Source organism: Acinonyx jubatus, chromosome A1 (genome assembly GCF_027475565.1).
Source record: "Acinonyx jubatus isolate Ajub_Pintada_27869175 chromosome A1, VMU_Ajub_asm_v1.0, whole genome shotgun sequence".
In the NCBI taxonomy this organism is placed as follows: domain Eukaryota; kingdom Metazoa; phylum Chordata; class Mammalia; order Carnivora; family Felidae; genus Acinonyx; species Acinonyx jubatus.
In genome coordinates, this window is record NC_069380.1 from 134201437 (window position 1) to 134224791 (window position 23355).

The 23355-nt window shown below is 37.6% G+C and overlaps 1 protein-coding gene across 10 annotated transcripts in view; it reads left to right on the forward strand.

Moving 5' to 3' along the window:
• The window catches only part of CDK7 (cyclin dependent kinase 7), an 87509-nt gene that overhangs the window by 14576 nt on the left and 49578 nt on the right, over nucleotides 1–23355 (forward strand). For 6 of the 10 annotated variants that reach the window (XM_027040477.2, XM_053223617.1, XM_027040486.2 and 3 more), the window contains exons 7-11: nucleotides 79–197; nucleotides 2599–2698; nucleotides 13362–13448; nucleotides 17392–17541; nucleotides 20709–20856. In XM_027040477.2, the coding sequence (XP_026896278.2) occupies nucleotides 79–197; nucleotides 2599–2698; nucleotides 13362–13448; nucleotides 17392–17541; nucleotides 20709–20856 (604 nt within the window). Of the gene's footprint in view, nucleotides 1–78; nucleotides 198–2598; nucleotides 2699–13361; nucleotides 13449–17391; nucleotides 17542–20708; nucleotides 20857–21274; nucleotides 21476–23355 lie in introns of those variants that run through there. The other 4 variants (XM_027040482.2, XM_015074562.3, XM_027040515.2 and 1 more) reach the window with 2 other exon arrangements.

Sequence of the window (23355 nt, forward strand, 5' to 3'; positions counted from 1 at the left end):
AGTTAAGCCAACTAAGTGTATTGTTATAATATTCTCTTGTGCCCTGCTTATGTATTTATTTAAAACCTCCACGTACAGGATCTAAAACCAAATAACTTGTTGCTGGATGAAAATGGAGTTCTAAAACTGGCAGATTTTGGCCTGGCCAAATCATTTGGGAGCCCCAATAGAGCATATACACATCAGGTTGTAACCAGGTAAGAATTTTTTAAAACACTGAAAACTTACGTTGTGTGGGATTTTTTTTTTTTTTTAAACAAGTTCTCCGTGGGCCCGACGTGGGCTTGAACTCATGTCCCTGAGATTGAGAGTCCTATCTCTACCGACTGAGCCAGCCAGGTGCCCCTTGTTGTGTAGGATATTAATCACAAATGAGCATCATTTGGCTTCTTTGAAATATCTCGGCAGAGTTCAGGAATTATTGTTGGTGTTTTGCTAAAAACATGGACCTCTTTACGTTTAACCACAATGAAAAAAATACAGCCATTTTTTCAAATGGAGTTCGATTAAGTCCATTTTCAGACATTTACCTAACAAGTTTTGGGACTAATTTATACCACTTCTACATTTAGTTAGGTTGGCTGGAACTGTAGCGGCTATTTTTTTACATATTTACCTGATTGGGGGGGGGGGGTTGTGTTTATTTTATAGGTCATTAAGTGATTTCATGTTTTAAATCATTCAGTATGAATAAAAATTCTCTAAAGCAGTACATTGATAACTGGAGTTTTCATGTTTTTAGTACTCATGTTTTATACTTTTTATGTATAAAAACTAAAAAAAATCAAATGAAATAGATAGGGACAGATTTTATAATTCTAGTCAGGATGTCATTTGTTAATTTCCAAGTCTATTTTAAGGATCTGAAATTTCCTCCGTGAAAGGGTTTAAAATGATAAGAAAATATGGGGCAGCCTGGGTGTGAGTGGCTCAGTTGGTTAAGTGTCCGGCTTCAGCTCAGGTCATGATCTCATTGTTTGTGGATTTGAGCCCCACGTTGGGCTCTGTGCTGACAGCTTGGAGCCTGGAGCCTGCTTTGTGGATTCTGTGTGTCTCTCTCTCTCTGCCTCTCCCCCTCTTGTACTCTCTCTCTTAAAAATAAATAAAACATTAAAAAAAAAAAAAGAAAGGATAAGAGAGTAGGAATTGGAGACCATAAGAACAGACAGCTTTTCAGAATAACTAGAGAATGTGGAGACAGCTATTGGAGGAGGTAGGGCCCAGAGAATTTTTTGTTGTTACTTTGTTTTTTAGTTTATTTCTTCAGGCTGAAGAAATAATGTTGTTTGTACATTATTGGTAAAAGTCTAGTGAAGAAGAAAACGTTGATGTGGGAGAAAATGGAGAGAATTTCAGTATTCTTTAAAATAAGCAAGAGAGGGGCGCCTGGGTGGCTCAGTCAGCTCAGCGGCTGACTTCGGCTCAGGTCATGATCTCACGGTTTGTGAGTTCGAGCCCTGCATCGGGCTCTGTGCTGACAGCTTGGAGCCTGGAGCCTGCTTCAGATTCTGTGTCTCCCTCTCTCTCTGCCCCTCCGCACTCATGTTCTCTCTCTCTCAAAAATAAATAAATGTTAAAAAAAAGAAGAAAAAAAAATAAGAGAGCAAGGTCTCTAGTACCCACAGTTGAGATACTGGCTTTAAAATAGTCCAGAATAGGGGCGTCTGGGTGGCTCATTCGGTTGAGCGTCCAGTTTTGGCTCAGGTCATGATCTCACCGCTCTTGAGTTCAAGCCTCTCGTCGGGCTCTGTGCTGACAGCTCAGATCCTGGAGCCTGCTTCAGATTCTGTGTCTCCCTCCCTCTCTCTGCCCCTCCCCTGATCGTGCTCTGCCTCTCTCTCTCTCTGTCTCTCTCTCTCTCTCTCTCTCAAAAATAAAATAAACATTAAAAAAAAAAGAATAAATAAACATTTCAAAACAAAACAAAAAAAAAACCGGTCCGGGATGATTTAGCTCTAGTTACAGATGGAAAGGCAGGTTGTGTGAATACAAATGACTATAGGTGAATCTGTAGAAAATTTTTTTTTCTTTTGAAAAAATAATTCTTTTTTTTCCCATTACTTGAATTTTTTTCAGTGAAGTTGGAAATAGGATTATAGGCTTAGGGGAAAGATGGTATTGAAAGTTTCAGGAGAAAGAAGGTGTCAGTCATCTAAGAGGGGAAGAGTGAATGGACCAAGGATGTGTTTAATTTCCAGTATGGAACTGATTGGTTTTACAGCCAGTTTTTCTTGAGTTATATCTGTAAACATGAATTTCATCAGTGGGATGATGTTTCGCTGAGGACTTTTCTCCAAGAAATACTTTAATAATTTCATTTTAAATTATTTTAAAATTCATTTTAAAATTAAAATATTTCTGGGGTACCTGGGCGGTTCAGTTGGTTAAATGTCTGACTTGGCTCAGGTCATGATCTCGTGCTCTGTGGGTTTAAGCCCTGTGTCAGGCTCTGTGCTGACAGCTCAGGGCCTAGAGCCTGCTTTAGATTCTGTGTCTTCCTCTGTCTCTGTCCCTCCCCTGTTCATGCTCTCTCTTTGTCTCATTCATAAATAAATAAACAAACAAACAAAACTTACAATATTTCTTTTTGTTCTTCAGGTGGTATCGGGCCCCCGAGTTACTATTTGGAGCTAGAATGTATGGTGTAGGTGTGGACATGTGGGCTGTCGGCTGTATATTGGCAGAGTTGCTTCTAAGGGTAAGTCTAGGATTGATGTATACACTACAGTATTGTAATCAGTATTCTTATAACTTGGGTAAGATTATCTTCCCATCGATAATTCTCGAAGAGGAGCACCATTCTTATAATAAAAAGCCTACAAGCCTACAAGTTAAAAAAAAAAAGCCATCTTCCCCAATGTACCTTTTGTTAATGTTGATGTGAGATGAGAAAATCTCTCATTTAGGACAATGAAGGTTTTATTATAGGTCATTTCTATGTTCTGAAATACAACTATAATAAATTCTTCGTTAGGCCATAATATGGTAATATCTCTGCAGTAACTAAATGTGTTAGGATGAACTTTTGTAGTCCTGGGACATTTTTAGTTTGGGACTGTTTAAAATTACACTTTAAGAGATGTGTAAAACCAGCCACTGCAGCTGCACTATATAACTAAACATTGTGTGAGAAGATTATTTTAGTTCTCTTCAGACAAAGCAGACATGTTGGTCCTATAGCATTCCTCTCAACCGAGACCATCTTAAAACAAGACATCATCTCCTACCCTGGTAGCGACAAAGATGGTGCATGAGAAACTTTTCTTTAGCTATAAAGTTGGGTTTAGCCTTTCTGAATGATGACGGCAAAGGAATATTGGGGAGTCCTTCTGAAGCTGAGAATTTTTTCCTCCTTATATTCTAGATATCCCAACCCCAACTGTTTTCAAGTGATACGTATTTAAAGAAATGTAAACCCAAGGCACAAAAATACAGCTTTTTAGTTTCTTGAACACAGAAAATAGCTTCTATACACCAGTTACTGTTTTGTTGTTTATTTGTTTTTGAGAGAGAGGGGGCGCAAGAGAGTAGGGGACAGAGAGAGGAGAGCAAGAGACATTCCTGCGAGGGGCAGAGAAACAGAGAGAAAGGGGGTCACCTGAAGCGGGGTGAGAGAGAGAGAAAGAGAAGCAGAGCTCACCTGAAGCAGAGCTCGTGTTTTTACCTGAAGCTGGACTTGAGCTCACCTGATGCAAAACTTGAATTCACGAACCATGAGATCATGACCTGAGATGAAGTCAGACACTTAACCAACTAAGCCACCCAAATGCCCTGCAAAGTTGCCTTCTTAAATATCTTTCTTAGTTTAGTGTGAGTTATATGCATCATTTTGAGAAGCTCATTCCTCTGGGTGCTTGCAGAAGAAACCCTCACACATTTAGATTTGAAGATGAATAGTAATCTGTGTGCTAGTAATGGGTCTTGTGGATCAGTTGGCTCTGCTACCCACAAAAACAACGAATTTACCAGAAATTTACATTTGAGGATCATTTAGTTCCCCCAAACAGTTCATTCATTACCAAGATAAAGCCAGAACTCCTTGGCCCCTAATGTTATGATTTATCATTCCATTGAGAAAGTAAGTAGAGAGAGATAGCAGTTAAGAGTGAACAGGTTAACAAGAGACTCTTAATGATAGAGAACAAACTGAGGGTTGGTGGAGGAAGATGGGTGGGGAATGGGCTAGATAGGAGATAGGTATTAAGGGGGGCACTTGTGATGTGCACTGGGTGTTGTAAGTGATGAATTCTACTCCTGAAACCAATATTACACTGTCTGTTAACTAATTGAAATTAAAATAAATAGGTGCGCATGGGTAACTCGGTTGATTAAGCATCCGACTTTTGGTTTTGGCTCAGGTCATGATCTCACAGTTTAGGGATTGAGCCTCGCATTGGGCTCTGCACTGACAGTGCTGAGCCTGCTTGGGGTTCTCTAGCTCCCTCTCTCTCTCTCTCTACCCCTCCTGTGCTCTCTGTCTCTGTCTCTTTCTCTCTCTCTCAAAATAAATAAATACTAAAAAAATAAATACAAAAATAGTTTAAATAAATAAATAGATTAGAAATTGTGGACCTGGTTGGAATCACAGTTGGAGTCTTATTAGCCATTGGCCTTGTTGCTTGAAGGTTATGAAGAAATTAATGGTTCCATTTGGTGAAGAACTGTACCATTTTGCCATACTTTAGTCCTGCACAATTGAAGAAAAATGTTTCCTATTTTGCTATTTTTCAAATGTTTTCTGTTTTAAATTCTTCTGTGCTCATTTAAAAATATTCATGGAATTGGGGTGCGTGGGTGGCTCAGTCGGTTAAGCATCCTACTTTGGCTCAGGTCATGATCTCACAGTTTGTGAGTTTGATCCCCGCATCGGGCTCTGTGCTGATAGCTCAGAGCCTGGAGCCTGCTTCGGATTCTGTGTCTCCCTCTCTCTTTGCCCCTCCCCCGCTTATGCTCTCTCTCAAAAATAAGTAAACATTAAAAAAATTTAAAAAAATATATTCATGGAATTGCTGTCCACACAGTTCTGAATGTGTGGTGAGATCCTGCCATCCAAACAATTGAATGCAGTTTAGTTCGAGAGATTTGCTGTTATCAGCATTCAGCCCTTTTTAAAGTGTTGTTTTCTTTATATTATAATTTATAAACAATAAATAAGCTTATGTCCAACCAAAGTAGTCAATATTGTTTAAATCATTTTATTTATTGTTTTTAACTGTATTTTTGAGAGAGAAAGAGTGCATGTGGGGAAAGGGCAGAGAGAGAGGGCGACATAGAATCCAAAGCAGGCTCCAGGCTCTGAGCTGTCAGCACAGGGCTCAATGTGGGGCTCGAACTCAAAAACCATGAGATCATGACCTGAGCCCAAGTCAGAGACTTAACCGGCTGAGCCACCCAGGCACTCCTGTTTAAATCATTTTAGAAGCAAGTTGATCTGCGGTCTTAACATCCTCTGTGATTATTAAATGAAAAAGAACACATTTAATTTATGATTTTCTTATGTTCTTTTTCATAATCATATTTTGAGACAATGATTAATAGAAAATCTAAGCTGGGATATTAACTAGTGAGCAACTGTCTTATATCTGATCTAGATAGTTTCAAGGATATCATTTTAGTTTATAAAGAAGTCTGTAGTTTGGGAAGAACATTTTATGCCTTACATGAGGACACTGAGCATCTTTCAGGCCTGTATTAAAGCCTTCTCTAGGGATAACATGGTGATACAAAGGTTGATCGACCAATTACTGCCTGCTCTTCTTTCGTTTCATTTAAATGATCAGGATCCAGACCTGTTGGCTTCACTCTGTCATTCTAATACTTCATTTGACCTGTATTAGTTCAGACCACAGTTTTCATCAGTTGGTTTTGCATAGACTCATTGGTATACAAGGTACTAGAGGCTAAAGTGTGCTAGTTATTCAAGAACTATATTGTTGATTATGCCTATTGCATTAAAACATTGCCAGTCTTCTAATATTTGGTTTATGACCCTGCCTCCCTATAAAGACATGAGAAAGAAAAAATAAATTTCTCCATTATAATTTTTTTTTTTTTTTTTTTTATGAATATGAACTCAGTTTAAGAAGAGATTTCATGGGGCACCTGGGTGGCTCAGTTGGTTAAGCATCCAACTTTGGCTCAGGTCATGATCTCATGGTTTGTGGGTTAGAGCCCCACATCAGGCTCTGGTCTGACAGCTCAGAGCCTGGAGCCTACTTCAGATTCTATGTCTCCCACTCTCTGTTGCTCTCCCACTCACTCTCTTTCTCTCTCTCTCTCTCTCTCTCTCTCAAAAATAAACATTTAAAAAAATAAAATGAATAAAAGATTTCATGAATGGCATCAAATTGAAAAGAACCAGAGGGATGTCCCTCTTGGTTTCCTTAATCTTAGTACTCTTGGAGTCAGCATCTCTCTTCTTTTTAGGATTAATTTGATTCTTTTTCCTAAAACTAAAAAGATTTCATTCACATGCTCAGTCACAGTTGTGTGTTGGTGAAATTTTGGTATCCTCTAAGAAGGTGTTTTAGAACAGGAAAAACCAATAAGCACAGGCTTAATGTTTGTGTTTGTAATATGTAGATATATTATCTGAACATTATACAGTTGTGTTAACTAAATATGGATGACTCACTAGCCCAAATTCCATATTTAGCAAATGAAAATTGGTTAAGACTATTAGCTATTAAGAACGAGATTGGAAAAGAGCCCTGATATGGACTTATATGTATTATACATAGTATTAAATATAGCCATTGAAATTACTAAATGAAAACCAGAAGTAGTTATTCATGACTAGAAAAAAAAACACATTGATTTGTCGTGGGTTACATACTGGACCCACTACCTGCTCAGACATGACAGTGCATTTCTTTTTTTTTTTTTTGTAACATGTTTATTTTTTTAATGTTTTCTTTTTTTATTTTTATTTTTGAGAGAGAGCAAGCCAAAGTGTAAGCAGAAGAGAAAGAGGCAGAGAGAGAGGAAGACAGAATCAGAAGCAGGTTCCAGGCTTTGAGCCATAAGCACAGAGCACGACTCAGGGCTTGAACTCACAAACCATGAGATCATGACCCGAGTTGCAGTCAGGCACTTATCTGACTGAGCCACCCAGGCGCCCCTGTTTATTTTTGAGAGAGACAGAGTGCAAGTGGGGGAGGTAGAGAGAGGGAAACACAGAATCCGAAGCAGATTCTAGGTTCTAAGCTGTCAGCACAGAGCCCAACATGGGACTTGAACCCACAACCGTGAGATCATGACCTGAGCCGAAGTTGGACGCTTAACCAACTGAGCCACCCAGGTGCTCCATGACGGTGCATTTCTTAGTCAAATTGCTTTGATGTTTAATATAGGGAAGACATTTTCAAAATAAAGTAGTAATTATATCTTAAAGATTTTTGAGATGGCAGGGCAACACCCCCGCTTATAAATAATCTCTCAAAATATATTTAATGCCATGTTTGAAACTAGGAGATAGATGCCCATAACACTATGCCAGAAGATGTGAAAACAGAAATGAAGAAAGGCTAGAAATTATCAGAAAAAGATGCCAGCTGGAGGCAGTATGCACTTAACACACAGAATCTTGAAGTGGCTTAGTTAGTGAGAAGCACTTGTGATCATTAATGGCAATAATGAAGTGTCAGATTAAAAACTGGGGTTGGTTGAGAAACTTACATATGGAACAATTAATACCAAGGTCTCCAACACAGCCAGGTCACTTCCCTTCCTCCATCCAGACTTACACCTAACTTATCCCTCCACTAGAGATAGGTTTGTCTAAAGAAATTTAAACACAAGTCTCCACACGTAGCTGTCCTTAGACATAGTGGAGGATGTGGGTGAGTTGCTAGGGTGAAAACTACAAATTGCATGAAAGTCATATACTGAACAGTAAAACCTTCAATTTAGTCCCATGCTTAGCTCCCAGAACCCTCATAGCTTTTGTAATAACCTGTAGTAACTCTTTAACCCAGGCAAAAGATCAGAAGATCCTTTAGTGGAAGAACCGAATGGTCCCAGAGGATAGACCCATAGATAATTGGCATTAAACATCCCACCCATTCTTTTTAGAGAAAGCCCAGGAGTTTTTATTACCTTACCTTTAAATATGAATGGTTAGCCAATGACTACCACATAGTTACCAAGGATTTCCAGATATTTGATGAAAACATCCAGCTAGAAAGACAGACTAACCAAAAAGAAACTTGGGGAAAAGGTAGCAGAAGAAAATTAACCCCTCCACCCCCACATCATCAGAGAACTAAGAGAATAGTACTATATCTGTAAAACAAGAACATGATACTCTTCCTAAGGGAACAATGTAAGAATAAGGGATACTTGAACCTTTTCAAATAAGATAAAAGCAAACAATAACAGTGGAAAGACTGGAAAAGTAAGCTCAAGAATTCTTTCATCATGTAAAACCAAAAGAGAAAATTAGCAGAGTGATCCAGGATTGATCCTAGAATATAGCAAAAAAGAACAAAGTAAATGTAGGATAGGAAATTCACAAGAAAACAATCCAGCATTGATAGGTGTGAATTGACTCAAAGTGCCAAAAAGGCCCTGCACAGTGAATGAAAAAAGACTCGGTTGCCTGGCTGGCTCAGTCGGTTAAGCATCTGACTTTGGCTCAGGTCATGATCTCGAGGTTCTTGAATTCAGGTCGCACTTTGGGGGAGCTCGATCCCACTTGTCTCTCTCTCTGTCTCTCTCTCTCTCTCTCTGCCCCTCGTAGGATTCTCTTTCTCTCCCTCTCTTTGTACCTTCACTCACTTGTTACCTCTCTCAGAAAACAAAACAAAACAAAACAAAAAACAGTATTTAAGACCCATGCCAAGGAACATTATGAAATTTATGAGTGCCAGAGTAGAAGACAAAGATTTTATTTCCATAGAGAGGGAAAACAAAGGTTACACAGAAACCATAATGAAGGATTAGGGAAGAGAGTGACAGAAAAGAGTGTCCGATTTCTCAACAGCAACGTTGAAATCTGGAAGACTATAGAACACATTGTGAAAGAAAATGATTTTCTTTTTTTGTGTGTGTTTATTTTGAGAGGGAGTGCGAGCAGGGTGGAGGGTGTGGGTGGGGTGGGAGAGAGAGAGAATGCTAAGCAGGTTCAGCACAGAGCCTAACAAGGGGCTCGACACTAAGTGTGAGATCATGACCTGAACTGAAATCAAAAGTTGGACACTTAACTGACTGAACTACTCTTGCATTCTGGAAAATGATTTTCAGCATAGAATTCTGTTACCGTTTGTATTTTGAGTTTGCTCTGAGAATAAATACAATTTATTACACTAAAAATTTTATATCTACTTCCTTTCTTGGGAATTTATTGGTAGATATGCTCTACTGTTACATGAGTAAATCAAGAAAAAGAAGTGGTATCCAGGGAGCATGAGGTTGAACAGAAAAGGGATGAATAGAATTCCCCATTTAATAGTGAAAAGAAGTTCTGAGGAAACAGATGTGTATCAGGCCCAGTGAGCAACTAGTCCAGATTGTAGCAGGTGGGATGAGAGATTCAGCAGGGCAGTCCCTGGGGAAAAAAATGGAACTAATGGATTTTGATAGATTTGATCATATAGAAATTTTATTGAATAACTGGAATCTTACCCTTCGGTACAAACTAAGTTGCCATAGGAAAACAGTGGGAAAAGTTGAAGTGAGGGGGGGATAAGAAATTCTTACCTCTAGAAAAGCCAAGTTACTATTTTTTTCAAGCTTAGTTATTTTCAGAGAGAGCATGTGTGCGCACAAGCAGGGAAGGGTCAGAGAGAGGGGGGGAGAGAGAGAATCCCAAGCAGGCTCCATACTCAGTGAGAAGCTTGACTCGGGGCTTGATCCCATGACTGTGAAATTATGAACTGAGCTAAAAAATCCAGAGTCGGTTGCCTAACCCACTGAGCCAGCCAGGTGCCCCTAGGGAAACCAAATTATTGTGCAAGAAGGGAAATTTAATACAAAGTTGGCACTGAACAAAAGTTATATAGTAATAAATTGGGGTGATGGGTCAAAGACTCACAATTTTTATTCTGAGTCTATTAATATTTGAACACAGTGTATGTATTAATAATACAAAAGAAAATGTTTCCAGTTCTAGTTCCAAAGCAACTCTTCCTTTAGGAGAAAAATGCCTTTTAGTATTTATATTTTTAAACATGCAAAATCAGAGAACATAGTAAAATGAGCGTCAGTGTACCCACCAGCCAGCTTCACCAGCTTTGAACACATGACCAGCTTTATTTTATTATTCTCTCACACCATACTTTTTATGCCACAAATCCCAGAAATCTGGGAGAAAAAAAGGATAAATTAGTACCCTGTGTTCAGATTTCCCACTTTTTATCATAAATGTCTTTTATGGTTTATTCAAATTGACATCCAAAGTTCACACATTAGGTAGCCCATTATGATTTAAAATTTTCACATCATGGGGTATCTGGCTGGACCTATTGGAGGAGCTTCCGACGACTCTTGATCTCAAGGTCATGAGTTTGAGCCCCACATTGGGTGTAGAGATTACGTTTAAAAAAAATTTTTTTTTTAACTTTATTTTTGAAGGAAAAGGAGAGCGTGAGTGGGGGAGGGGCAGAGAGAGAGAGAGGGAGACACAGAATCAGAAATGGGCTCCAGGCTCTGAGCTGTCAGCGCAGAGCCTGACTCAGGGCTCCAACTCACAAACTGCGAGATCATGACCTGAGCTGAAGTTGGTTGCTTAACCGACTGAGCCCCCCAGGCGCCCTGAGATTACTTTAAATAAATACTTAAAAAAAATTTAAGGGCACCTAGGTGGCTCATTCAGTTAAGCCCTCTCTCCCTCTCTCCCTCTCTCCCTCTCTCCCTCTTTCCCTCTTTCTCTGCTCTTCCCCTGCTGTCTTTTGCACATGCACATACATGCCCATGCACTCTATATCTCTCAAAAATAAACTTAAAAAAAATACTTTACATCATACCTAAACACTCATTCTTAAAAACATAATTAAAGTGCCAGCTTGCCCATGAAACTAAGGCTATCATGACGAGTGTCCCTTGAGTACAGTTTTTACATCATTAGTCTGCAAAGTAGGAGATAATATTTTGAGGTATGAGAAGAAATAGCATGCCTAAAAATACTTGCAAAACGTTGTTTAATATAAGTTCAAGTTTTTTTTTCTGGGTACACATTTCATGTATATAAGTGTAATGTTGTACATAGGAGTTGTATTAAATCTGGATCCAGTCAGAAAAAAGATACCACACATTAATTTAGAGAGGGAAGTTTAATATAAAGAATTAGTTATAAGAAATTGGAATAATGAAGGTTGACTAATAGAAAGTTACTCTGAATTCTGAAGAATGTAGGAATAGCACACAGAAGGAGCAACCACCCTAGCACTGAGATAGAGCACCCAAGGAAGAGGACCCAAGGACTGAGATCTAGACCTTGTTGAAAAGGGCACACACTAGGGGCGCCTGGGTGGCTCAGTCGGTTGAGCATCCGGCTTCAGCTCAGGTCATGATCTCACAGTTTGTGGGTTCGAGCCCTGCATCGGGCTCTGTGCTGACAGCTTAGAGCCTGGAGCCTGCTTCAAATTCTGTCTCCCTCTCTCTCTGCTCCTCCCCCGCTCATGCTCTGTCTCCCTCTCTCCTTCAAAAATAAAACATTAAAAAAAAAAAAAATGAAAAGGGCACACACTGTGTCTCGCTGGATGACATAGAAGTTGCCGTGGAGCTGTGTTGGCAGAACTTGTTGGAAATCTTTTCTTTTGCATGTGGAGGAAAGCTGTTCAGGGGAGGTTTTCTGGAGGCACTCTGCTACTCAACCCTCTCTAGAGGGAAGCTGCTCTGTGCATTGGGCAATGAAGAAACTGCCCACAGTGGCAGGAACCTGTTGCTAGAGAAGCTCAGAGTACTGCAGGGGGTGTGCTGGCCCAGCGAGCTGGAACTGGGAAGCAAAAGTCTTCTTCCTATAATATTCCTCCAGCAGCCTCCATTGTCAGAGCTTCAGCTGGCAAAAGAAAAATACGTTTTTGTTTTTTGTGGTTTTTTTTTTGAGAGAGAGAGGGCACAAATGAGTGAGCGGCAGAGAGAGGGGGAGAGAGAGAGAATCCCATGAGGGTCAGAGAAAAGGAGGGAGAGAAAGAAGCAGGGCTCACTTGAAGCGGGGCTTGAGCTCATGAACTGTGAATCAGGACCTGAGCCAGAGTCAGATGCTTAACTGACCGAGCCACCCAGGAGCCCCCAAAAGGACAATAAAGACCTACATCTATTTTCTCAGAGAAGGCAAAAAGGGTGAGCTCGAGTAAATTGATAACTGGCAGAGTTAAATGCTTTTTTGGCAGTGTTGGGGGCAATTGGTAGTGGTCCACAGTAGTAGAAGTGTTGGAGACCTGGTACTTAATCTGGTCTTTTCAGTGAGTTTATAAACTTTTGAAGGCGTTTAACTGTGAAAGGCCTGTTATTCACAGTAAATTCTTTTTTACTTTTCTGTATATTTACACAGATGTTTGAGAATGAATTGGAAAGTAGTGTCTATATATAGCAAGGATTTTAATTATTTATTAGCTTCTAATTTTTAACTTGTAATCACTTACCTTTTAAAGTTCATCATTATACCTCTTCAGAGAATTAGCATGCCAAGATATTATATAAATTAGATTGTAATGTAAATACGTTCTGCCTGCCTGCCAGCCTTTGCTCTCCTTCACTTTAGCTAGAATAGTTTTCCTCTATTTTAGACTTTTCCTCTGACTCTTTTTCATCTTTCAGCTTTCACTGCTGCTTCCTCTAGGATGCCTTCCTTGACATAGCTAAAGTGGGTTAGGTGCTATTCTGTGTGGGCTAGAATCTGTACTCTCACTGAAAACATCATCTTGTAAAGACCCCCTTATTTATATTAGCAGCATTCCCCACATCTACCCCATAGGAGAGTGAGGACTGTCTTGTTCCCTTCTTTAAATACCTAGGGCTTAGTTAATTAGCACAGTGCCTATTACATGGTGTGTTTTTTTTTTTTAATGTTTATTTATTTATTGAGAGAGGGACAGAGATAGGGAGAGTGCACATGAGCGAGGGAGTAGCAAAAAGAGAGAATCCCAAGCAGGCTCTGAGCTGCCAGCGCAGAGCTCGAAGTGGGGCTCGGTCCCATGAACTGTGAGATCATGTACATGGTGATTATTAAAGAGTGAATAAAATGAGCAGGATGGTACTGTTTACTTGGTTGGCAGTGTAGGACATAATGCCATAATCCAGTACACCTCAAACTACATTTTGATTTTTGTTACAGTTTAGTTTTTCTTATTAAGTTTACAGTATTACTTGTGTAACTATTACAAAACACCTTGAAATACCTGTGTCTTGCTCTCTTTCAGGTTCCTTTTTTGCCAGGAGATTCAGATCTTGATCAACTAACAAGAATATTTGAAACTTTGGGCACACCAACTGAGGAACAGTGGCCTGTAAGCCTTCATACATGTTCTTTAATGTAGTTAGGATTCTATATGTTGTTGTCATGTAGGTATTTCTTAAAGAAATGTATTCACGTCTTAATTTACTAGTAATATATACTCTGCAAAATTTATACCAAGTAGAAAGTTAAAATTGTGGTATGGTATCCAGCCTCCCACGTACATGTTGCCCTTCCTCCATCCCAGGGTTAATCACTGTCAGTTTGGTGGAACGTCTTGCTGTGAAGATACATACATAAACATATACTTACACAATTACATATTTTATCTTTTCTTTAATAAAAATAGGATCATGCCATATAAACTTTTTGCCACCAACTTGATCTTTTTACTTAACATTTATAACTGACCTTTTTCTTTTTTATTCTGACGTTTTTGTTTTTAATAGCTGCATATTTTATTTTAATGGGTATTCATGTTTGTTCATCAACATCTTGGTGGATTTAGGGTGTATTTGTAGAATTTTCACTAACAGTTAAGATGTCTCAGTATTGTGCATATTTTTAATCCATTATGTTGTCTACAAAAAAGAAATCTTAAGTCGTGAGTAAAATTTACACCAATTTAAGTTGCTAAATTGTATATATCATAGTTTAGTAAGATAATCTCCCTTGACTATTCTTCAATTAAAACTGTAAACCTTTAGATTTTCCTTCCTGTGATAGCCCCATCTCCTGGGGAATAAATAACTACTACAAAAGCTAAATTTTAATCAGACTCTGCCTTCTGGTTAAAACTGATAAAATTATCTGAGGCTGAAATTTAGTGTAAGGAGTTTTTTTTGTGCTGTTACTTCCTCAACTTTCTAATTGAAAGTTTGCTATATGTACTCATTGTAAAACATGCTTTAGTAGCTATCATTTATTAAACACATTATATGCCATCATGACAGGCTTTTCATAAATTATATGTCATTTTCCCAACAATCCTATGAAGTAGGTACTGTTAGTCCCAGTTTATTTGAGACAAGTGAGGTTTACTGAGGATAAATAACTTACTTACCCAAGACCACACAGTGTCAGAGCTAGGAGTGCAATGTAGATCTGTCTGACTCCAGAGCCATGTTCATGTTACTCTGTACAGTACTTTTCTCTTAGACATGATTTTCTTTTTTCCCCTCTTAGACATGATTTTTTGTCTTTTTTTTTTTAATTGTTTTAATGTTTATTTATTTTTGAGAGCAAGACAGAGACAGAATGCAAGTAGGGGAGGGACAGAGAGGAAGACGCAGAAGCAGGCTCCAGGCTCTGAGCTGACAGCACAGAGCCCAGCGTGGGGCTCGAACTCATGAGCTGTGAGATCAAGACCTCACCTGAAGTGGTTAACACCTGAGCCACCCATGTGCCCCAGACATGATTTGCTAAACAGTAACTGCTTTCCTGATATTTTCCTTAGATTTTTGAAAATTATACTTATTTTGAGATGATTGTAGATTTTAGTTGTAAGAGATAATTGAGATATTCCTTGAACTCTTTACCCAGGTTAGTACAAACTTAGTACAATATCATGACCAGCATGCTGACGTTGATAGGATTAACATACAGGGGCGTCACCACAAAGATCCTTTATGTTGCCCTTTTTTAGCCATACCTACTTTGCTTCCATTCCCACTCCCTCTTTAATCCCTGGCAATCACTAATCTGTTCTCCCTTCTGTAACTTTGTCATTTCCAGAATAGAACTAGAATCGCATACTATGTAACTTTTTAGGTTTGCCTTTTTTCACATTCAGCATAATTCTTTGGAGATTCATCCAGGTTGTATATATCAGTAATTTGTTCATTTTTATTGCTGAATGGTATGTATGTACCACAGTGTGTTTAACCATTCACTCCTTCGTTGTTTCCAGTTGGTGCCGTTAAAAATAAAGCTCCTATAAACATTATGTGTAGGGTTTTGTTTGTTTTTGTTTTTTGTTTTTTGTGGGTTTTTTTGTATAAAAATAAGCCTTTATTTCTCTAGACTAAATGCTCAGGAGAGCAGTTGCTGACCTCTATGGTAGCTGTGTAGTTAATTTAAAAAACTGCTAATTTGTTTTGCAGACTGGCTGTACCATTTTATATTCTTACCAGCCATAAATGAGTAACCCATTTTCTCTGCATCCTCTCCAGCATTTGGTGTTGTCACTTTTTTATTTCAAGTGTTCTGATGGTTGTGTAGTGACAGTTCATTGTGATTTTAATTATTTCGCTAATAACTGATGGTGTTGGATATGTTTTCATGTGCTTATTGGCCATCTGTATATCTTTAGTTAAATGTCTCTTCATGTTTTTTTCCCATTTTTTCAATGAATTGTATTTTATGATTTTTTTAAGTAATCTTTGTACCTAACATGGGGCTCGAACTCACCATCCTGAAATCAAGAGTCACATGCTCTACCCACTGAGCCAGCCAGGTCCCCATTTTGTGATTTGATTGTTTGGTTTTTAATTCTGATGAAGTCTATTTTATCAGTTTGTCCTTTTACAAATCCTTGTTTTGATGTCAAGTTAAGGAACTCTTTGCCTATCTCAAAGATTTTTCAACAAAACTATAAAAAAAGTTAAAACTGTAAATAGTTTTATAGTTTTCCATTTGTCATTTCAGTATATGATCCTTTTTGAGTTAATTTTTGTATGAGGTGTGAGACTTTGATCAAAGGTCTTTTTTTTTTTTTTTTTTGGCTTGTGTATGGTCCAGTTGCTTTAGCACCATTTGTTGAAAAGACTATCTTTCCATCGAATTGCTTTGCATTGTTGTCAAAAATCAGTTGGTGCCTGGATAGCTCAGTCGGTTCACAGTCTGACTTTGGCTCAGGTCATGATCTCCCACTTCATGGGTTCAAGTCGGGCTCTGTGCTGACCGCTCAGAGCCTGGAGCCTGCTTCGGATTCTGTGTCTCCCTCTCTCTCTCTGTCCCTCCCCTGCTTACATTGTTTCTCTCTCAAAAATAAACATTAAAAAAAAAAAAAAGTCAGTTGGGTAGACTCAGCAGCTGTCTGGGGCACTGGACTTTCCATCCTGGAACCGTGGCCTAATTTGTTGGTAACCTGGAGAATGCCCAGGTGCTGGTGGACACTTAAAGCTTGATTGGCCACATTTTGGCAGTATGCCAAGATTGAGCTGGTTCCTCTTCTCCCTGCTTAGATTCCTGGAGTTACTCAGAGCTTGGAAAAAATAGTCAAAAGAGTTCTCAAACAGCCTCACAGTTACGGACGCTCTGCTGAATGTTTTGGTGACCACTGATGTGTGGATATAATTTTATGTCTTTGAGATCATAGGCAAGCATGGCATTGTTGACTAGAATGTTTAAAGACCAGTCTTTAACATCTGTTTATATTTGGTTTATTATTTGAATAAAATAAGACAATATATCAAAACAATGAGTTGGGCATATTTGTGGGGATCTGTTTCTGGGTTCTGTCTTATGTTCCTTTGATCTATACCTGTCCTTCTGCTTAATGCCACAGTCTTAAAGTAGCTATGCATTAAGTGTTGAAATCAGGTAGATTGATTCCTCCACTTTTGTTGTTTTTCAAACTTGTTATAGCTATTACAGTTCTTTTGCCTTTCCACATACATTTTAGAATAATCTAAAGTGATTTTGTCAGAATTTTGGTAAGTATTCCCTTCAACTCCATATATCATTTTGAGGAGAATTCTCGTATAAGTGTCCTGTGTGTTTTGTTAGATTTTCATGTATTTGATTATTCTTTTTGAATTATTCTAAATGGCATTTTAAATTTCATTATCCACGTTTGTTACCAGTATATAGAACCACAATCAATTTTTGTGTCTTTATCCTGTATCCTCTAACCTTGCTTTACTCAGTAATTTTAGGAGTTTTTAAATAGATTTCTTGGAATTTTCTAGATAGATCATTTGACAGTTTTAGTTCTTCATTTGAGATGTATATGACTTTGAGTCCTTAAGTTTGAATTATAAATATTTTTACAGGACATGTGTAGTCTTCCAGATTTCGTGACATTTAAGAGTTTTCCTGGAATCCCGTTACAACACATCTTCATTGCAGCAGGAGACGACTTGTTAGATCTCATACAAGGCTTATTTTTATTTAACCCATGTACTCGAATTACAGCCACACAGGTATTTTAGCATATCTTTCTTATATTAGGAAATATGACGATAATCTTAACTTTGACACTGATAAAATAGAGTATCGTAAGATTTTCTAACATTCTTTAAATACAGTAAAGATGTGTTTTTGTTTTAAGGAGTTATAAGTTTTATCTTGTACCTAAGCTACAAGCCCCATTCAGACTGGTATTAAACTACATCATGCATACGCAACAAGAGAGTTTACTTTTGCTTAGGAACGTATAAATATGTATTTATTTCTTAATTAATTGGCTTTCAAGTAGCTTACCTAGAGAAGAAAAAAATAAGAATGGTTTTGTACTTGTTAAATTAATGATATTTCAATTAATGCCAAGCCTAATGCCAAAAGTGTTCTGGTTTTTTCCCCCATGAAATGCAGTCTTGGTATGCATGCTGATCATTGTCATAGTCAGAAAGTGATAATGGGGAGAAAATGGTATAGTTCCTTCTTTTTCTTTCTTAAAGATTTTATTTAATTTTATTTATTTATTTCAATGTTTATTTATTTATTTTTGAGAGACAGAGCTCGAGCAGGGGAAGGGTAGAGAGAGGGACGTAGAGAATCCAAAGCAGGTTCCAGGCTCCAAGCTTTCAGCACAGAGTCCAGTGTGGGCCTTGAACTCACAGACTGTGAGATTATGACCTGAGCCAAGTTAGATGCTTAACCAACTGAGCCACCAGATTTTATTTTATTTTAAAGTTGCTTTATTTTAGAGAGGCACCCCAGATTTTATTTTATTTTAAAGTTGCTTTATTTTAGAGAGGGAGCAATCAGAATCGGGGGAGGGACAGAGGGAGAGAATCCTAAGCAGGCTTGGTGCTGCCGGTGCGGAGCCCAATGAGGGGTTGATCCCACAAACTGTGAGATCCTGAGTTGGACGCTTAACTGACTGAGCCACCCAGTCACCCCTAAAGATTTTAAGTAATCTCTGCACCCAGTGTGGGGCTTGAACTAAAAATCCTGAGATCCAGGAGTCACATGCTCTTCTGACTGAGCGAGCCAGGTGCCCTGAAAATAGAAAAAACTGTATGCTTACAAGAGACAGAAAGATAATCTGAATAGAACAGACATCGATACTGACCCTAACTTAAGGGAAATAAGAATCAAACTCAAAAAAATTAGAAGACCAAGAATATCTGCTTTTCCAAAAGAAGGAAGAAATACTGTCCAACACAAAAACAAAAGAACATTAGATTTGAAAGAAAAAAATCCATTGTCTTTGTTTTAAAAACAAGCACAAAACAAAAAAAGGTTAGTGTCCCATACACTTAAAATTGGGGCAGGGAGGGGTGCCTGGGTGGCTCAGTGGGTTGAGCATCTGATTTCAGCTCAGGTCATGATCTCACAGTTCATGGGTTTGAGCCCCGAGTTGGGCTCTGTGCTGACAGCTCAGAGCCTGGAGCCTGCTTCGGATTCTGTGTCTCCTTTCTGTGCTCCTCCCCTGCTTGGGCTCTGTCTCTCTTTCTCAGAAATAATTAAACACTAAAAAAAATTTTTTTTTTTTAAATTGTGTCAGGGAAGTGTAGAAATGCAACACAGTACAATGATTTGGCTTCATTAAAGTAAGACCCTGATTAAAATGAAATGTCATAAGTCTTCATATCTATGCACAATATACCAAGAATATAACATAGATATTTTTTCACTTAAGTTTATTACAGACTACCAGATAATTGTTTAATGCATTTACTTCTATAGGCCTTCTCTTTTTGGCAGTACATGTTACCTTCATACATACATGCTAGATATTTTACGATTAGAAGCACTCTTCTCATTTCAAATAAGTACCTTATCGTTAACCTTTCCATACACACACACACACACACACACACACACACACACACACTACCTTCATCATAAGAAATTTGAGATAAGGTCAGATTATCTAGAAAGTTGTTTTCATTGATAGTAAAAATCAAAATATAAAACATGTAAATAAAAATGTATAGAAAAATACTAGTTGTACAACTCATTTGGGTTATATTTTGATAGAATTTTTTACTTAAAAAATGTTTATTTTTTAATTTTTTAAATATTTGTTTTTGAGAGAGAAAGTGCACGCAAGTGGGAGAGAGAACCTGAAGCAGGCTTCAGGCTCTGAGCTGTTAGCATAGAGCCCAATGGTGGGCTCAAACCCACAAACTGTGAGATCATGACTTGAGCTGAAGTTGGATGCTTAACTGACTGAGCCACCTAGGTGCCCCATAATGAATTTTTTAAAATGGGTTTTGACTCATGAATATCTGTCTTAAAGTTGCAATGAGATAGTCTCCCTTTCTTAAATCTCTGATAGCTCAGGATTAGCTTAATTTACTTAGGGAACTGCTGATTTGGAAGCATACTTTAGAAATGCAACTCTCTTGAAGTAAGGAATCTCTAAATTGTCACTGCAAATAATGTGAAATAATGTTGTGAGAGGAAATGCTTGAAAAGTTTGTATGAATTTCTTTATATTCCTGAAAGGATTATTGAAAAGGAATTTTTGTGCCTATTGAACTGTACTATGCAAATAATGTATGAACTTGACAAAATTGTCATTTAGAATAAAACTATTTTTATTGGAATTCAGGACCAAAGTAAAGAAAGTATCATGTCATAGAACATTGAACAGGTATTATGTAGAAATAACCTTGCTCATTTCATTCCTATGTAAAATAAGTAAAATTTTTAATTGTGGTAAATTGTTGGATTTTAATACATTGTTACCAGCCTGTTGCGTCTTTTAAAAAACTTTTAAAAAATCTGTATTTACAGGCTTTGGAATTTGAATACACATACATGTTGTGACAGACTTTGAAGTTCTTTTTAAGCAAGTTTCTGTCTTTACACGTTCAACTATAGAGCCCCTTATGTATAGAGAGCTGAATTATACATGTCTTAACTAGGGATATTTCATATTTAATATAGGCTATTCACCTGTAGAAAAATTACAAGGTAGTCTCTTTTTCTTAAGGTAATGAAATTTTCAACCAATACCGTTATATGTTTCTTTGTAGTAATTTGCTCATCCAAATTCTTGAGATTAATTTTGTGTTGGAAGTGGGGCATTCACATAGTGTTTTTAATGTTCTCAATAATTCTGGTGTTTTGATTTTCATAAACAGTTCAGATACTCACTTAAAACCCTACTTTCTTTGGTATCTTTTCTTTAAAGGCATTGAAAACTAAGTATTTCAGTAATCGGCCAGGGCCAACACCTGGATGTCAGCTGCCAAGACCAAACTGTCCACTGGAAACTTTAAAGGAACAGTCAAATCCAGCTGTAGCAACAAAACGGAAGCGAACACAGGCCTTGGAACAAGGTAAAACTTTCATTTTCATAAGAAATGAAATGAATTCAGAAAATTCCAAGTAAGTAATGTATAGCTAGTGACTGAGGGGCAGCTAAGAAATGTAGATTGTGAGCTGTTTGCTTTTTTCTAAGTGTATGGTAGAGAATGTGGTATTTTAGCCATATTTGTTTCCATTGAAAATAATTTAATTAAACCAAACATTTTAAAAGGATGTGGGCACTTCTGAGTATACCTCAGCGTTGCACAAACTATCAATGTGTGCCTTATTTTCTTTATAAATTTTTATCGGTATACTACATGTTTAATGTTTAACAAGTGCTATTAGCAACTCAAAGCAAGTAAAATATATTGGATGTAGTTGGATGCAATGACTGGTTAGAATTGCCATAAGATTAAATGTGAACAACCTCATTTTTTTTTCACCTAGGAGGATTACCCAAGAAGCTAATTTTTTAGTTACAAAGATCACTGGACAGTATTTTACTACTGAAGGAAATAGTCCAAAAGGCAATTAATGGAAAAATAGTAAACGTTAAGTGAATGCTGTAGAAGGAATTTGTAAATATTCTACACATGTAAAATATGTAAAACTGGATTATTTTTATTAAATGTATTTTAAAACAAACAATTCTGATTTTTCTGATGAGAGTGCAAAAGTAAGATTAAATTCAATTCTCTGAAATGTAGAATTGAAAATTCATTAAGGAAACCTTAATAAAAATAATCATCAGTTATTTTGATGACCTGGCCCATCTAGCTTCACAGATTTATAGTAGTATTTAAAAATGGGGTAGTAGGGGTAGAGGTAGTATTTAAAAATGGAAGCAGTAGTAGTAATGTAGCATATACCTACGACCTAGAGTTAACAAATGTTAATATACTAAATAGGAAAAAAAAAGATAAAACTACAAATGAAATTGAGGTCCCTTTAATATGCCATTCCATTCTTTTCCTTTTTGGCTTCCCAAAAGGGAAGCGACTCTCAGGAAATGAGTGTCTTTCCATGATTTTATACTGCTATTTTATAAAAATGCATGTAGTAATATACAGTATTGTTTTGAGTCTCCAAGTTTTATATGAATGATAGGCTATCTCATACTATAATTTATTTTTACTCAAAGCTTTTTTATTTCTTCCATGTTAATACATATATATCTAATTTATTTAACAGCCATCTAATATATAAAAATAATCTATCTTACGTATACAACACTACATTCTTATGCTTTATTTATGGACTGTTATTTTTCTTTCCTGTATAAAAATTACCGTAAGTGTATCAGCATAAAGTAACACAAATTTACTAGCTCACAGTTCTATAAGCCAGATATCTGACCTGGCTCAACAGTGGTTTTCACATAGGTCAAAATCAAGGTGTCAGTTGAACTGGACTCTTATCTGAGTTTCTAGAGGAGAATCTGCTTCTATGCTTATTCAGTTTGTGTGATTTTAATGCACATGCTTCCTGTCCTTGTTAGCTGTCAGCCAAGGCTTTTCCCAGCTTCCTAAGACAGTCCACATGCCTTGTCACATGGCATTCTCCATCTGTAAGCCAGCAGCCGTGCTTAGAATCTTTTTGGTTTTCTTGTCTGCTACCAAAAAGGGAAGTCTGCTGTCTCAAAAAAAAAAAAAAAAAAAAAAAAAAAGGTCACCTGATTGGATTATCCATATATTAAGGTCAATTTACTTGGGATTTTAATCTTTTTATAGCAGTACCTAGATTAGTACTTAAATAATCAGGATGGGAATCGTAAAGTATGCATTTTCAATAATGTTGATATTGCCATATTTCCACTGTGTTCCCAATAGCTATTTAGTTCTTAAAAATGAAGAACTCTCCACACCCCACCCCACCCCATCCCAGGTGCCTGGGTGGATCAGTCAGTTAAGCATCTGACTCTTGATTTCAGCTTTTGATCTCAAAGTGGTGAATTCAAGCCCTACACTGGGCTCCTTGCTGGGTACGAAGTATACTTCCCCTTATCTTACTCCATATATAAAAACTAACTCAAATTGGATCAAAGACCTAAACTCAAGACCTAAAACTGTAACAACTCTTAGAAGAAAATATAGAGGAAAAACTTCATGACATTAGATTTGGCAAGGACTTCCTGGATAGGACCCCAAAACACAGGCAAGAAAAGTGGGGGGAAAAAAGACATAGGGCATCTGAGTGGCTTAGTGGCTTAAGTGTCTGTCTCTTGATTTTGGCTCAGGTCATGATGAGTCATGAGATGGAGCTCTGTGCTGGGCTCTGCACTGTGTGTGGAGCCTGCTTGAAATTCTCTCTCCCCGTCCCTGTCTCCCTGCCCCTTGCTCACGTGCTCTCTCTCTCTGAAAAAAGAAAAAAAAAAAAGACACTGGACTACGTCAGCATTTAAAACTTGTATGTATCACAGGAGTGTTAAGCAACACAGTGAAAAGAACAGAAGAATATATTTGCAAATCATATATCTGATAAAAGATAGCTCAACAATAAAATATTTTTAAAAATGGGCAAAGGACTTG